The following is a 15,712-nucleotide window of genomic DNA, read 5'->3' as shown; positions in this document are numbered from 1 at the left end:
CTGTTCCGGTAAGCCAAGGTGATATTTGCTAGTGGTTAGTTCCACATAGCTTGTTTTAACATGGTAAACGCGTAGGCTATATTCCAAAATGCTCACCTCTGAACAAAAGCAAAAGAGCTAGCGCTCTGGTTAGCGGCTAATGCTAATGTTGCTCCAGAGTGCTAGCCGGGGTTGACTGGTAGAATTCATACATAAGGGGCTCCGGATTATAAGGTGCACTGACGATTTTTAGAAAAACTAAAGAAATGTATGTGCGCCTTATGGTGTGAAAAAAACGCTACATTCGTTTAATTAAATGTTAAACTGACTTTCTTTATCATTTTTTTAGATTTATTAATGCTGACTGATAGAAAAGACACTTTTAAAGTGGTACCCAAAAAATCATGTGACTAAAACTCTAGAATAGTATATACAGGTAAGAAAAAAAATAAAATTAAATAAAAGACATCAATTAAGGCAGATCATTGTTTAATATTAAACCTAGTCTGAAAAAATCACAGTTGTTTAGCTTAAAACAAACAAGTCTAACAAGTCATCAAAATCTCAAAGGAGTGATGGTGTGTATGGTGTCCCTAATGCTGGGTTTTGGTTTGGGACCCAAGGCATATCCGCATGGTAAAGAGCATTACAGGCAAACCAACCCCTAAAGCTGCAACGAATCCAAAGATAAGGCCGTAGAGAAGAGGCCACGCCCCGTCCAGAAACTGACGCCGATAGGGTGGCACTAGCTGCCTCTCCACAACCAAGTCCAAATCTTTCCAAGACAAGCTCCTCACTGCAAGACAATATACAAAACACCAACATAAATCAAAGTGTTAGTTATACACTGTTAAACCTGAATGCTTTGAGAAAACATGCTGCATTAATAACTTAAATAACCTAAATAAACAATACACTTGTCCAATAAATTGTTAATAATTAAGTAAATAGCACTTACTCATTTAAGTTGCATTACTTAAACAGCCGTCTTAAAATCTGTACCTTTAATTCAGTATGTGAATCTTAGTAGGCGTGATGCTTAGAGGCCAATCAATTACACTGAACAACTGTTCCTTTAAAGGGGCGGCACTAAACCCTCTGATTTTAGCTGACTCCACCCTCAGCTCAAATTTTAAAAAGCTTAAAAAGTGGGAGGGGTAATTTGGGAAGGGCATTGGGTGATGTATGGGTTTAGAGGCAGGGCAAAAGGGAAAGCTGAGACCCAGATGGTTGGACATCAGCAGGGGGGAGGTATTAAGATTAAGATAGATTGACTGATCTGCATATTGTGATGTGTCTGCTTACCAAAGTGCCAAAGTACTGCCTTCAACACTGAGGCCAGGCAGCTGCAGTACAATATATAAAAACTAAAAAATATATAAAATATATAAAAAGTTTTATTTAGAACAGGCGAGACCATAAAAGTCCATAGGGTGGTGCTATAATGCATCATATGCGCTAATATCTCCAACAATTTGGACTGCAGTTCTCTTACAATACATCAGTTCTCTGGTTTAGACCCTTATCCACCCTCCTTCTCAGCATACCACCTGACAAGAAGGACGAAGCACATCCAGCAGGATTAACTGTGGACGCTGTAAGAGGAAGCTGTCTGAAAGGGATGTTCGGGTGCTAACCCGGATTGTATCCAAAAAACATAAAACCACAGCTGCCCAAATCACAGCAGAATTTAATGTGCACCTCAACTCTCCTGTTTCCACCAGAACTGTCCGTCGAACTGCTAGCTAATAGCAACCGGGTTTACAGGAAGTCTAGCACTATCAAGCGTCATTTACGCCCTGCTAGCGTTTCGGTTAGCGGCTAATGCTAATGCTAATGCTGCTGAACCCAGCCTTAGTGCTGTAGAAACTTTGAAAACTATTGAAAACTTATTCTTAGACAAAATATTGCATATTTAAGCGTACTGTAAATAAACTAAAGTGCTTTTTACTTACCCAAATAAACAGTTTTAAGAAGAGAAATCTGTGTAGATTAACATCCAGCACTCGTTTAACTTTGAAAGAAAAAAAAAAATTCTATTCATTTCTTTCTATTTTTAAGAATTACAGTTTTGTTTACTTTGTTTGTGCTTTCCCATTAGAAGGGAAACATGGCGACACCCTTGTTCACTTCGATGTAGGCATCATTACTAGTGTTGCTTAATGTGCATTATTATCCAGTGTGCCTTATGTATGAAAATAGACCTTATGATCCAGTGCGCCTTATAGTCCAGAATATACGGTAAACTGTGCGGAGTTGAATTTTAACATGTTAAAATATAAAAAATTATGTGGACTGTTTAATACTGAGGATTATTAGATATTAAGTTATTAATTTCCAGGGAATCGAAAAGGAATATTGTATACAGAATATTGTTGTGATTTATACAATTAATAAAAGAAAAATTGATTTACCCCACTAATTATAACGCATCCCTCATGCATAAACTGTTTAACCCTTGTGTGGTGTTCATATTTTTGTTACTCGTTTACTTTGTTACTTGTATTTAATTCAGCAAAATTAAGCAATTTTACATTAAAATGCTTTACACATGCTCGCTTCACTTAAACTGCAAGCAATATAAACAGCTTACATGGTTAATATTTGCCCTTTACCTTTCTTATGTTACATTTCTTTTAAAAAGTGCTACTCTTTTTTTATTAGTTTTTTAATAAAATGTAAAAGAAAATGAATTAAACTCAAGATATGAGTAGAAAATTTGTTTAGTTTCAAATTTACAAATGAAGCAATGTTTATTAGCCCTTGGCCAAACATACTGTATGTAATATAAATGTGTAGGGGGGGGGGGGGGGGGGGTGTACAGTGTGTGTTTATCGAAAATGTGTTTTGATATAGGTTTTTACAAAAAACGAGCCAATGCCAATGAGTTTGAGTTAGAAAAAATATATTTTTTAGTATCATTTCCCACAGACCTGAACACCACACAAGGGTTAAAACATTAATGAACTGAAATGCCACCTACTTCAGAACTTTTTTTGTTGTTTTTGAGCAGATTACTTTCCTACAAAACTTTAACCCAGTAATCGGCTGCATTCTTTTATTCACAGCTCTCAACCTGATTAAAAATAAAACTATTTTACTGACACTTATTACAGATCACTGGGTAACTCCTGCTTTTCTCTCCTGGTTTCTAAACTCACTTGTCAGAGAAGTGTATACTGAACACCTGCTCCACATGTCTCAGCCCTGCTACACTGCCACGCTAATTAAGAACCAAGTTGCAACCACAGTAAGCTTATTGCTAACGGAAGTGTGAAAACTCTGAGCTTTCATAAGAAAAACTTGTGTACACAAATGTGTTTAAGACAAGAAAGCTGTTTTACATTTCCAGTGATAATTAGTTTGCAGCCAATTTAAAAAGAGGTTGGTTTCTTCCTAAAAATACATTTTACGGTGATTTTTGTAACAGTTTAACTTCTTTATTTAAAAAAATGTTCTTTTGCTAATTTATTTATGTAATCCTTTGCTGTATTTATGTATTTATTATTGACTTATTACATTTTTCTTAAAAAATAAAATAAACCTGCAGAAGCTCTGCGCCATTAAAATATCAATCCACCAAGTTCTAGGAGCGCACCTGGCTCCTAAAGGAAATGGGAAGTGACATGCTGATTGGTTTATTTTAAGTTACGCCCAAAGCAAAGACACACCCTAAATCAAGATGCACGGAGCATGATTGACAGCTCGCCTATAGATTGCTAAAATAGGGCCCTTTGTAATTTTTAATTAATTGAATACACTATACTAATAATTTCATGCATTGTGGCAAGACTATATAATTTAATGTTATATAAAGTGCCAGATCCCCAGCACTGATATATCAGCTAACGGACACCTGTGCTGACCAACTTTACCATAGGACTGATGAGGGGAGAAAGCCCCACCTACTGTAACCAAACCTTAAAAAAAAAAGCATCCGGGTTAGCACCCGAACATCCCTTTAAAGGGATACCTTAAAGGGGTATTAAACCCATTGATTTTAGCTGAAACCACCCTCAGCTCAAATTAGAAAAAGGCAAAAAAAATGGGAGGAGTAGTTCGAGAGGGAAACCGGGTGATGTATGGGTTTAGGAGTGGGGCAAAAAGGGGAGCTGATTGGCCGAGCTGATAGCAGTGAGACCCAGATGGTTGGACATCAGGGGGGAGGAATTAAGATTAAGATAGATTGACTGATCTGCATATTGTGATGTGTCTGCGTACCAAAGTACAAGGATACATCATTCACACTTATAGACTATATAATTTAATGTTATATAAAGTGCCAGATCCCCAGCACTGATATATCAGCTAACGGACACCTGTGCTGACCAACTTTACAATAGGACTGATGCCCCACCTACTGTAACCAAACCTTAAAAAAAAAGCATCCGGGTTAGCACCCGAACATCCCTTTCAGACAGCTTCCTCTTCCACAGCATCCACAGTTAATCCTGTTGGATGTGGTTCATCCTCCTTGGTGGTATGCTGACATTACCCTGAATACTGTGGCTCTTGATGCATCACAAAAACTTGCTGTCTTGGTCACAGATGCTCCAGCAAGACGTGCACCAACAATTTGTCCTCTGTTGAACTCTGGTATGTCACACATAATGTTATAGTGTACATTGCAATATTTTGAGCAGTAAAACTGTGCTCTTACCCTGCTAATTGAACCTTCACACTCTTACAGCTCTTACTGGTGCAATGTGCAATTAATGAAGATTGGCCACCAGGCTGCTCCAATTTAGCCATGAAACCTAAACCCACACTAAAACGACAGGTGTTTCATTTTCATTGTCCAACACCTGTATTGGGTTGTTATGAGGTTTTATGTTGTTTGTGGGGGTTGTGGGTGTATGTGTTAAATGTGTTTGTTTAATAAAATAGGATTTAGTTATGGATCCAGTTTCACTTGGGGAGTGTTGGAGTATTATTTACCCTTTTATTGTTGGGTGGATAATGGATAAGGGTCTTAACTAGAGAGCTGCTATATTATGAGAGAGCCTTTGCATGTATATCAGTGTTAAAAGTCTCTCCTATTCTAAATGATAACATATATATATATATATATATATATATATATATATATATATATATATATATATATATATATATGACGCTAAACAGTGTTACGTTAACTCTACCCAGTAAATTTGCCAGTGTTAAATAAACACTATTAGTGTTACATTCATTTACATTTAAAAATGTCTGTTTTAATGTGTATAAAAGCAACATGGACAATTTAAAAATATACCATTATAAACTTATATTATAAACACCATTATAAATCATTTCAGTTTATGATTATATGTAACTTATGTTGTAGCAGTACCTTGTCTTGCAGAAACATCTGGTGTTTCTTCATGATGGTCCGCCTCTGATTGGGGCAGGATGAACTGTGATGTCATTTTATTGACCTGCTCATGGTATTCCTCCACATAGCGCTGCAGCCCCAGCGTCTTGTCCTGGTTAAGATTCTTACCCACCTCTGTAAGGGTCAGAAACACACAGACAGGGGTGCAAGAAATGAACTTCATATCCAAAAAGGTAAAATACTATTGCCCCTCTTCCAGAAAATAACCATTATTCTTTAACCATTACATTGGAAAAAAGGATCACCGGTTTGAATCTGGCTTGACCCTGCCGCTTCTACATCAGCAGCCGGAGTCCGAGAGACAGAGCAATTTGCCATGCTTTCTCTGGATGTGTAGATAGAGCTATCTCTGGAATGGCTATCAGTTAACAGCTGTGCTGAAGCTGTCAAGAGTTAATTACTTGAATTTCTTGCCTCTTAATGTGTTTGAGAGCATCAGTTGTAAAGTTGTGAAGAGGTAGGGTTACAGGTATACAGTGAATAGAGTTATTTGAGTAATGTTCTAATCCATATTATAGCAAGAACTGCTTAACTAAGTAAAGAAAAATATGACTAATGAAGTAATGACCTTGACTGACCTTCATAAGTAATGAAGGTCAGCCAATTCGAAAAAAAAATTGAGAACTTAAGACATTATTTTCAAGTGCAGTCGCAACGACGATGAAAAGTGCTATGATGAAATTGGCACTCATCAGGACTGCACCAGAAAAGGAAGAGCAAGAGTTACCTCTGCTGCACAGGATAAGTTTACGAGAGTTACCAGCCTCTGAAACCACAAGTTAAATGCTAAATGCTTCTTCACAGAGTATTTTAGTTTGTTTAACACTTTTAAGTTACTACATGATTCCTTATGTTTGTTTTTGATAGTCTGGATGACTTCAGTATTAACTTACAATGCATGTGTTTAAAAAAAAAATATATATATATATTTTTAAGTACTTATAAGTAAACACCTTTAAGCAGCACTGAACTTGTCGATGGCCGATAGCATAACAGCCGATAGCATAACAGCACTAATAACAGAGCTAATTGCGGTTGTAACTGAGATCAATTTTTAATTATGTGATAATATGTATTTGTATTTATATAAGGTTCTCCTGCTGCATCGGTGTGCCACTGTGGCTGCTGAAATCAGCAATTTACAAATGACTGTTTGCATGCTCGTAATACAAATAGGCTTTGTGACGCTCGCGCCCAGAGGTGCCAGTTGTTTATTCGTTGCGTTTATTTCATATTCATACATCGGCCCCTGCAATAACTGCAGCGCATTAAGAAATCAAACACATAATAATGCTCTCTGTGAACAGCCTGAAATGGGATTAACAGTGTGTGCCAGGGCCAATAAACATCGCAAGTAAAATGAAGCGAGCCGAAGTAGCAGACGCACGAACGCAGCAGCAGCAGCAGCAGCATAAAAGCGTAATTTATCCGAGGTGCTGCGGCGGCGTACGGCCTCCTCGTGCAGGCTATTTACAGTCCCACAATTAAAGCCTGGGTAATTGCGGCATTGTGCGTTCTCACAAACACAGGCGCTCGCAATTCGCACAGAAATCACTTTCATTCTCCTCCACTCCTCGCTCTGACTGAAGGATTTTCTTAGGCTGTCATTCTTGTCATCTCTCTCCTCTCCATGCATCAATCCCTCTCTCTGTCTCTCTCTCTCTCTCTCTCTCTCTCTCTCTCTCTCGCATGCTCTTGTTCCTCCTCTGTCTATCTCTCTCTCTTCCTTTAACGGCAATGATGAAAGGAACAGATGGTGGGTAGTGAATCCGGTGTCAGCTCAAGCAAGCCTGCTGTCAGATCATTTACACCTTCTCGTATCCGACGCCACTCGGCTGTGGAGTCGCCCGCACGCCGGACCACGCCGACTGCCAGGAAAGTGACATAGTGTAAAATATGCTGCTTCAGAAATGTATAAAAATAACAATACGCTCGGATGAATTTCATAACTCGCGCGGCACGGGGAGAAGGATCAATCCGATGTTCATTAATCATTACGGATAACAGAGGAAAACTTCGGAGTTTGAGAATCTTCAGCATCGACTTTCGTTTGTAAGAATTGTAAGAATTGCTACAGTCACAAAGATATACCGTATTTCACAGATTATAAGGCGCACTATCAATAAACATCTATTTTCTGCCACTCAGAGGAAAGTTAAGTTAAGTAAACAAAACTCTAATTCTTAAAAAAACATATTATTTTAAAGTCAAACGAGCACTGGGGTGTTAATTTACACAGATTTCTCTCCTGAAAACTGTTTATTTGGGTGAAAAAAGCACTTCTGTTTATTTACAGCAATGCTAATGCTGCTCCAGCAGTGCTAGCCGGGGTAAGTAGCAGGCTACAGGCCGATAATACTCACTACTGAACGGTGAAAGAGCTAGTGTTGCTAGTTGTGGCATAACTTTAAACAGACAGTTCATGCTAAAAATCCTTTAATGTGGGCAAGGGCAAGGGCAAGGGCACAACCAAGTTATTAGGTTTAGGGGGCAAACACGTTTTCATGTTGGTTAGGATAGATTTCCCCTTCAATGAAATCATTTACACTTTATCGTATCTGACCTATGGCAATGTCAGTCCTTCCGATCTGTTGCAGAGCAAGAGACAGTCTGTCGTAATACGTCTGCTCTCCATGAATCCGGAGCCAGTCTGTTAGAGCTGGATGGCAGTGGGTTTCCTTATCTAAAACACACACACACACACACACACACACGTTCTGTGTGATGCTGCAGATAGCTGCAGTCCAGGCATATTAGGAGCTGCCAGTAAGGAGCCGTACAAATCCTCGTATGGCTCCCTCTCACACAATTAAACAATGTCCTCCTGCCTGCCTTAATGACCTCTCTCTGGGATGATGTGGGTTCATCAACAGAATCACAGCGCAGGAGGATTTTGATGAGGGAGCCACAGAACGCTTTCCTGATGGCACCCAGTGGCACAAATTTGAATTTCTCACCAAATCTTGTCTTTATTTTGCCTGTTTGCGCAATATTTTTAATGTGACCCATAATCAAAATGACAGAATCACTTCATGTTAAGTTTCAGTTTCATCCTTGACTGAATCACTGGAGAGGCAGTATTGAGTTCCAACAACTGACGGTTGGGCTTACAATCAAAAATGAAAAAAAAATAATAATAATAATTATATATATATATATTATATATATATATATATATATATATATATATATATATATATATATATATATATATATATATATATATATATTATGACTTACAGAAGTCAGGTAGGAATTTTGATTAGGGCCCCAGAAAAGTCTCAGCTCTGCAGGTTATCCATAATATAAAGTTACTGAACCCTTTAAAACTTTCTATATTTCTGCTTGAATATGAAATAAAACATAATCAGATTTTCATAAAGAAGATAAACAGAATCCAGCTAAACAAATGAGACAAAAAATATTGTACTCATTTATTTATGTAAAACAAAAATTACACATTTTTGAGTTGAAAAACGTATATGACAACTAAGCGTTTCCAGTAACGGTTGATCAGTCCTGCAAACCAGCTTGGTGGAATTTTCGCCCATTCCTCCATACAGCACAGCTTCAACTCTGGGATATTGTTGGGTGTCTCTTATTTTAACTGCTTAGACTTTGACTTTTTGGCCAATCCAAAACATTAACTTTACTCTTCTTGAATCATTCTTTGGTAAATTGACTTGTGTACTTAGGGTTGTTGTCTTTATGCATGACCCACCTTCTCTTGAGAATCAGTTCATGGACAGATCCTAACATTTTTCTTTAGAACCCACTGATATAATTCAGAATTTATTGTTCCATCAATGAAGGCAAGCCGTCCTGGCCTAGATAAAGGAAAACACACTCAAACCCTTTTACACCAAAAATGACCATGTGATCTTCAGCAAACTGCTAAATGTTCTTTTTTGGAGAGAAGTGGCTTTTTTCTTGCAACCCTGCCATGCACACCATTTATGAACATTATCATTAACCATTGCAAGAGAGGCCTTCAGTTGCTTAGAAGTTACCCTGGGGTACTTTGTGACCTCTCCAACTATTACATGCCTTGCTACAGGAATGATCTTTGTTGGTTACCACTTCTGGGGAAAGTAACAGTGGTCTTTAATTTCCTTTATTTGGACACTGTTATGTGTCTGACTGTGGATTGGTGGAGACCACACTCTTTAGAAATGGTTTTGTAACCTTTTCCAGCCTAATTTTCTCTAATTTTACATTCAAACTAACTGCTAATCATAGAGGATTAGCAAAATACTTTTGCCATTCACAAATACAGCATGTAATATTGGGTCATTAAACTATAAGACTAGAACATTTTTGTCTATTACCTTATCTTAACTTATCTATTGATGTTTTAGGTCATATTTATGCAAGATTCACAAACTTTCAAGCACCACTGTATCAAAGTAAAAAAACAGGCTCATATTTCATCCTTTACAACAGACTGAAGATCTTGCGTGTGGATTTGTTCTGCCTGAGGAGACGTTAAGAGAAGGTAAAGATCAGTGAAGTGAAACTCTGTACCTATGTCTCGTGGTGTGCGGGGGTGTGGTCTCAGCGGGTTCTTCTCTGAAGACAGGCGCTCCAGCTGTTTAAAAACCTTCTCCTCGGGATTGGTTAGGGCCAGGAAGAGCTCCTCACACTCGTGCACCGTCAGCAGATCCACCAGCCGCTGCAGCTGATGGCTCCCCAGCTCCTCTGCCACTGTCACCACAGTAAAATAAGAGAAAAGAGAGAGAAAATATAGCAGAGATTAATTTGAATACCCTAATCAGGCTATTTTGTCCTCTAATTTGACCAGTTCTGATCAGTATTAGCTGCTATGGTTCTGTTTCAATATTTGTAACTTATGTAAACCATTGTTATACAGTATATAGTGCTGCATGACCCAGACAAGCTGATTTTTACTTTTTTTGTATACTTATTAATATTTTTATTACTTTACTTCACCTTTCGACCTCTAATATTTCTCATTACTGCTGAAACTGAGATTTAGCTCACTGTTAAACTGAGCTTAAGGCTAAAGCTGTTGCCATGTGGGTCAGCCAGACTTGACTCTTCCTGTACCAGCTCTCTCTGGCTTCATCTGTAATTTCTCTAAAGAAAATACATACATATTTAATAGTTTAATAGAGTTCTCTGTGTTTCTGTGTCTTTTTCTAGTTATTATGATGAAAGTGTGAATGTGTTGTGTATAAATTCTGCAGTAGAAAGGGCAGAAATTTTCTATTTCTAAAGTTCAGTTAATTTAAATTGCTACAGACTAGCTTTAAGCTGTTAACCAATGACATGTTTCCTAAAAAGCACCTGTTAATACATAGGATTAATCAGGACACTTTTAATAAAATAATAATACATTTATTTTTCTTTAACACAAAGTAATCACATTACTTTATTATTAAGTTTGGAAGCAACTTCCTTCTGTAGTTCACACTTTTTTTTATATAATCACTAATAAGACACACAAAAGGGTGATTTTAAAGAGGGCATTTAAAGAGTAAGCTTGGCTAATATATTAACTTTATATATCACTTTATTCTGAACTCAAATACAAAGACATTTGTCTTACCAACATCATCATATTACGTATTATATTACTATCAATCATGTCTATTTTCTGGTCTATTTTCATACATAAGCACACCGGTTAGTAGCAGCGCTAGCTACGGTTAGCAGCACTTAGCGCTAGTAAACACTGCTTGACAGCGCTACACTAAGGGTTTATTAGCTTGTGGTTCATCCCACATAGCTTGTTTTAACACAGTAACCCTGACAAAAGAGCTAGCACTACAGTTAGCGGCTAATGCTAATGCTGCTCCAGTCGTGGTGCTGGAAAAACTTCACTGAAACTAATTTAAAACACTGTACTTCGGGGTTTGTAGCAGTAATGCTAGCATCTCTGTTGTGGAAAAAAATTATGCTCTAGAAAACTGTAAATGTACGGGCAAGTTTTCATTGCTTTTTTAAGCAAAATACTTTATTTTACGTTACAAAATTCAAGGAATATTCCAGATATGTAGTTAAAAAATATTTTTAAATACAGTTTTGTGCCATTTCACTCTATTAGGAGGTAAGAGACAGAAAGTGTATACATATATATATAAGTTTTTTCATTCAGAACTGTGCACAGTTAATAATAATAATAGTGTTAATGCTAACTAGCTAACTAGATAGCCAGTTCTTGATTCAGTCCTTAAAAATGGCTGTATGTACATATTATAACATAATTCGAAACCATATAATTGTTTAGAAATGTTATAACTGTATAAAAACATCCACACTGCAATTTTAATGCCAACAAAAGCCAAAAATCTAATCAAAACAAAACAAAACAAAGACTATGTGTTCATTCATAGGCTTGTGTGTAAAGACTTTTACTTATCTATCTATCTATCTATCTATCTATCTATCTATCTATCTATCTATCTATCTACTAAATCTGTGTAAATATGTGCAGTGCAAACGAGTATGTAATGTTTTAACTATTAACAACTAAATAATGCATTAAGGTAAACATTGCTGCATTTTTCAAATGTGCAAACTGTCAGTTAACACACTGCAGAGTAAATATGGGTAGTAACTGGCAAAGATTGATTATATTTTATGGAAAATTGATTTTAAGAAATAAACATAATATGCTAGACTGTTATTCTCCCTTACCTTTTTGATTAACAGAGCTCAGGCTGAATATGAAGACCAGTTTTTTATATTTATATATATATATATATATATATATATATATATATATATATATATATATATATATATATATTTTTTTTTTTTTTTTTTTTTATTATTTTTTTTTTTCATAGGAAAAAACCCTTCTTTTACATTTTTGTAGAAAGTATATTGGATTAAAATTGTGTTTTAGCACCTTTAGTCATACTTTTATAGGTTATGTAGTGTTGTCATATTGGATATATATATATATATATATATATATATATATATATATATATATATATATATATATATATATATATATAATGTTACTGCATTGTTTTCAGAAGTCTGATGTTAGCGTGTACTGTATGTTAGCGCATAAACTGTAATATACACCATTATACAGTCAGTTTTGTGAAGCTGGTATTTTGGTTTGAATTTAGGTGCAATATAGAGATGCTCTGATACAAGAACATTTCACAGATACTGATCTAACGTTACTTTATCTGTTTCTGCACCTCATCTCATTTACATGTGTTTTAGCTAACGCTAGCACGCTTGCTAGCTAAAACAGTCGTTATGACAGCTGTTGCCATTATAACTTCAACTAATGCCAGCCTCTGTGGAAAGTTCAGAACAGCAGTAGAGAGAGAATATTGGGAAAGACAGGTGTGAGTTCGAGCCGCAGTCAATTAGCATAGACAGGATGAGCGAGATGGAGCTACTTTTTACCCTTCATCACTGTCATCATCACCGACTAAATCCTAAATCATCTCGCCGTGTCAACATCTCACCACAGGTATAATGCTCACTCATAGCTCAGCCACTTTTTCATAAATCTGCCTGCCTGACTGTGAAAGCTGTTCTCTCGTTTAACAGCTGCATCGAAATGTCATTTCTCACCTGTGCGTTCGCTGTGGCTCAGGCCGAGGAAAAAGAGGAGGAGGAGGAAGAGGAGGGTTTGGATCTGCATCACAGTGAACATTTCCAACAGATGCTTTTTGTCCCTTCTTTATTTTCAAACAGCCCCAGCGTTCCAGGGTCTGAGTCACGGCCTGTGGAACTTGATGCGAGGCTTGATCTCTTGCTCTATAGACAAATGAGTGCACTGGGCCAAATCCTGTTGAAGAAACAGCGAGTGCTGCAGGCTACCAGCACTGAAAGGCCTGAAATAGTCAAGGTCTTCCGCAAGGACGCCTTCCTCTACCCCTTATCTTCTTTCAGTGGCAGATTTTAGCTCTCTGTGAGAATGAAGACTTAATATTAATCATTTAACATGACTTCACTGCTTTTACTGCCAGGACACTTACTAAAAAAAATGACTCAGATGAAAACATCATTAACCCACCACGAAACCAGAGGTGGAAAGTAACTAATTACATTTGCTCACACTACTGTATTTGAGTAGATTTTATGAGTAATTTGTAATTTTTAAAGTAGGTTTTAAATTAGGTAATTTTACTTTTACTCAAGTTCATTTTGACACAAGTAATTTACTTCATTACTTTGGAAAAATCCAAAATAAATTGTTTGAATAATAAAAAAAAAAAGAGTTTTGTTCTCCATGGCTTTTCCCAGCAGTGTTTATTACGGTTAGCGGGAGAGACACTGTATAAATCAGCTGTGATTAAAAGTAACTGTGTAACTTTTACTCAAAGTACATTTTAAATTGAGTACTTTTTTACTTTTACTCGAGTAGATTTTTAGATGGGTACTTTTACTTTTACTTGAGTAGAATTTTAGCAAAGAAAAGGTACTTTTACCTTTTTTACTTTTTCTAAATTTTTTCAGTACATTTTCCACCTCTGAATGAAACACCATGTCCTCCCATACTATGCACGTACAAATTGTGGGACAGCAGAAAATACTGTACACTTATATACTGTATTTTTCAGATTATAAGGCACACCTAAAATCCATTAATTTTCCCAAAAGTCGTCTGTGCACCTTATAATCCAGTGCGCCTTATGTATGAATTTTACTGGAATGGTCATAAGCAGCAGTAAATTACAGAAAGTAAATTACAAAAAGTAACTGGAGGCTGGCTAGCACTGCTAACCGTGGCTGGCTACACTGATAACCGGGGCTGGCTACACTGCTAACCGTGGCTGGCTACACTGATAACCGGGGCTGGCTAGCACTGATAACCGTGGCTGGCTACACTGATAACCGAGGCTGGCTAGCACTGCTAACCCTGTCTGGCTACGCTGCTAACCGTGGCTGGCTACGCTGCTAACCGTGGCTGGCTATGCTGCTAACTGGGGGCTGGCTAGCACTGCTAACCGCGGCTGGCTATGCTGCTAATTGGAGCCAAGTAGCGCAGCTAACCGGAGCTGGCTAGCACTGCTAATCGTGGCTGGATACGCTGCTAACTGGGGTTGGCTAGCACTGCTAACCATGGCTGGCTATGCTGATAACTGTGGCTGGGAATCGATGTTAACCAGGGCTGACTAGCGCTGCTAATCCTGGCTGGCTACGCTGCTAACTGGGGCTGGGTAGCACTGCTAACCACAGCTGGCTATGCTGCTAACCAGGGCTGGCTTGCACTGTTAATTTATTAATCCATTAATTTTCCCCAAAAATATGTATGAATTATGTATGTATGTATGTATGTATGAATTCTACTAGTCAGGTTTAAGCAGCAGTAAAGCTAGTCTGCCGAATTACAGAGAGTGTAAGGAGTTAGAGCTGCTAACCAGGGCTGGCTAGCACTGATAACTGGGGCTGGCTAGGCCTATTAACCACAAATGGCTATGCTGCTAACCAGCTCAGCTAACCGGGGCTAGATAGCACTGCTAACCGCAGCTGCCTATGGCTGGGTAGCCCTGCTAAATAAAGCTAGCTAGCACTGCTAACCGAAGCGCAGCTGGCTACGCTGCTAACCGGGGCTGGCTAGCCCTGCTAATACTAGAAATCTAAGCTTACTGTATATAAACAGAAGAGCTTTACTCACCCAAAAAACGCTTTTCAGAAATCTGTGTAGATTAACATCCAGTGCTCGTTTAACTTTTAAATAAATGTTTTTTTTTATGAATAAAGTTTTGTTTTTTAAGGCACTTCTCCTAGCTTCTCCATTAGAAGGGAAACAAGGTAACAAATTAAATAAAATTAAAACTGTTTTAAACAGTTTGCAGCATTTTTTCAGCAATGTGATTTTTTTTATCACTACTACCTAGAAGTGCAGATTTTTTGTTTTTATTCATATTAAAATATTAATTAAATATGTATACTGGATGTGAATCCCCCCTTCTCTCTCTTTCATACTCTCACACACATTAATGCTTTTATGAAGTTTGACTTTTTATATCTTCTGTATGTTTAATCTACCCGTTTATCAAATAAAGGACAAATTGGTGCTTAAAGTTAAAAAGATACAAATAAACAAACATATTTGTGTAATAATAAAATAACACTGTGATAATTTTACATTGATTATTTTTATTTTACAAAAGTTGCAGTGTTAAGATTGAAAAATGCGATTAATCACAATTAATCACAGCAAATTATGCAATTCATTTTTTTTATTATTATTTTTTTAAGATTGGCATCCCTAATATATATTATTTTATTAATGGCATTTGACAAACAGATTCAACTATATTTAATATGTACATTACCTTTATAACTGTATATAGACTAAACTGATTTCTGATATACGAGCTACAGATACCATGTTTTTGCAATTGTAACATAATT

The 15,712-nt window shown here is 37.1% G+C and overlaps 1 protein-coding gene across 2 annotated transcripts; it reads right to left on the bottom strand.

The window, feature by feature from the left end:
- Nucleotides 1-451: 451 nt before the first annotated feature.
- On the bottom strand, nucleotides 452-15,114 carry LOC111194095 (transmembrane and death domain protein 1-like). Of its 2 annotated transcripts, XM_049486480.1 has the most exons (6): nucleotides 14,970-15,111; nucleotides 12,920-13,257; nucleotides 9,878-10,057; nucleotides 7,917-8,036; nucleotides 5,312-5,467; nucleotides 452-775 (listed from the first exon to the last, which is right to left on the bottom strand). In XM_049486480.1, exons 2-6 carry the CDS (start codon nucleotides 12,999-13,001, stop codon nucleotides 573-575), a joined length of 741 nt encoding a protein of 246 aa, XP_049342437.1. In that variant the 5' UTR covers nucleotides 13,002-13,257; nucleotides 14,970-15,111; the 3' UTR covers nucleotides 452-572. The 2 variants fall into 2 exon arrangements, with proteins under 2 accessions (XP_049342437.1, XP_049342438.1); XM_049486481.1 differs by lacking the exon at nucleotides 7,917-8,036 and having other exon boundaries at nucleotides 14,970-15,114.
- Between the last annotated feature and the right edge of the window lie 598 nt (nucleotides 15,115-15,712).

Source organism: Astyanax mexicanus, chromosome 13 (genome assembly GCF_023375975.1).
Source record: "Astyanax mexicanus isolate ESR-SI-001 chromosome 13, AstMex3_surface, whole genome shotgun sequence".
Lineage (NCBI taxonomy): Eukaryota > Metazoa > Chordata > Actinopteri > Characiformes > Acestrorhamphidae > Astyanax > Astyanax mexicanus.
Note: the sequence above shows the minus strand (reverse complement) of the source record. Positions and strands in the feature narration are given on the sequence as shown.

Bases quoted from the DNA above. Each gene is read 5' to 3' on its own strand.
- LOC111194095 (XM_049486480.1), bottom strand. From the start codon at position 13,001: ATGTTCACTGTGATGCAGATCCAAACCCTCCTCTTCCTCCTCCTCCTC. The intron at 10,058-12,919 runs GTGAGAAATGAC...CTGTGGTGACAG, and splicing joins GAGCCACAGCGAACGCACAG to TGGCAGAGGAGCTGGGGAGC. The intron at 8,037-9,877 runs GTACAGAGTTTC...TGTGTGTTTTAG, and splicing joins CCGCACACCACGAGACATAG to ATAAGGAAACCCACTGCCAT.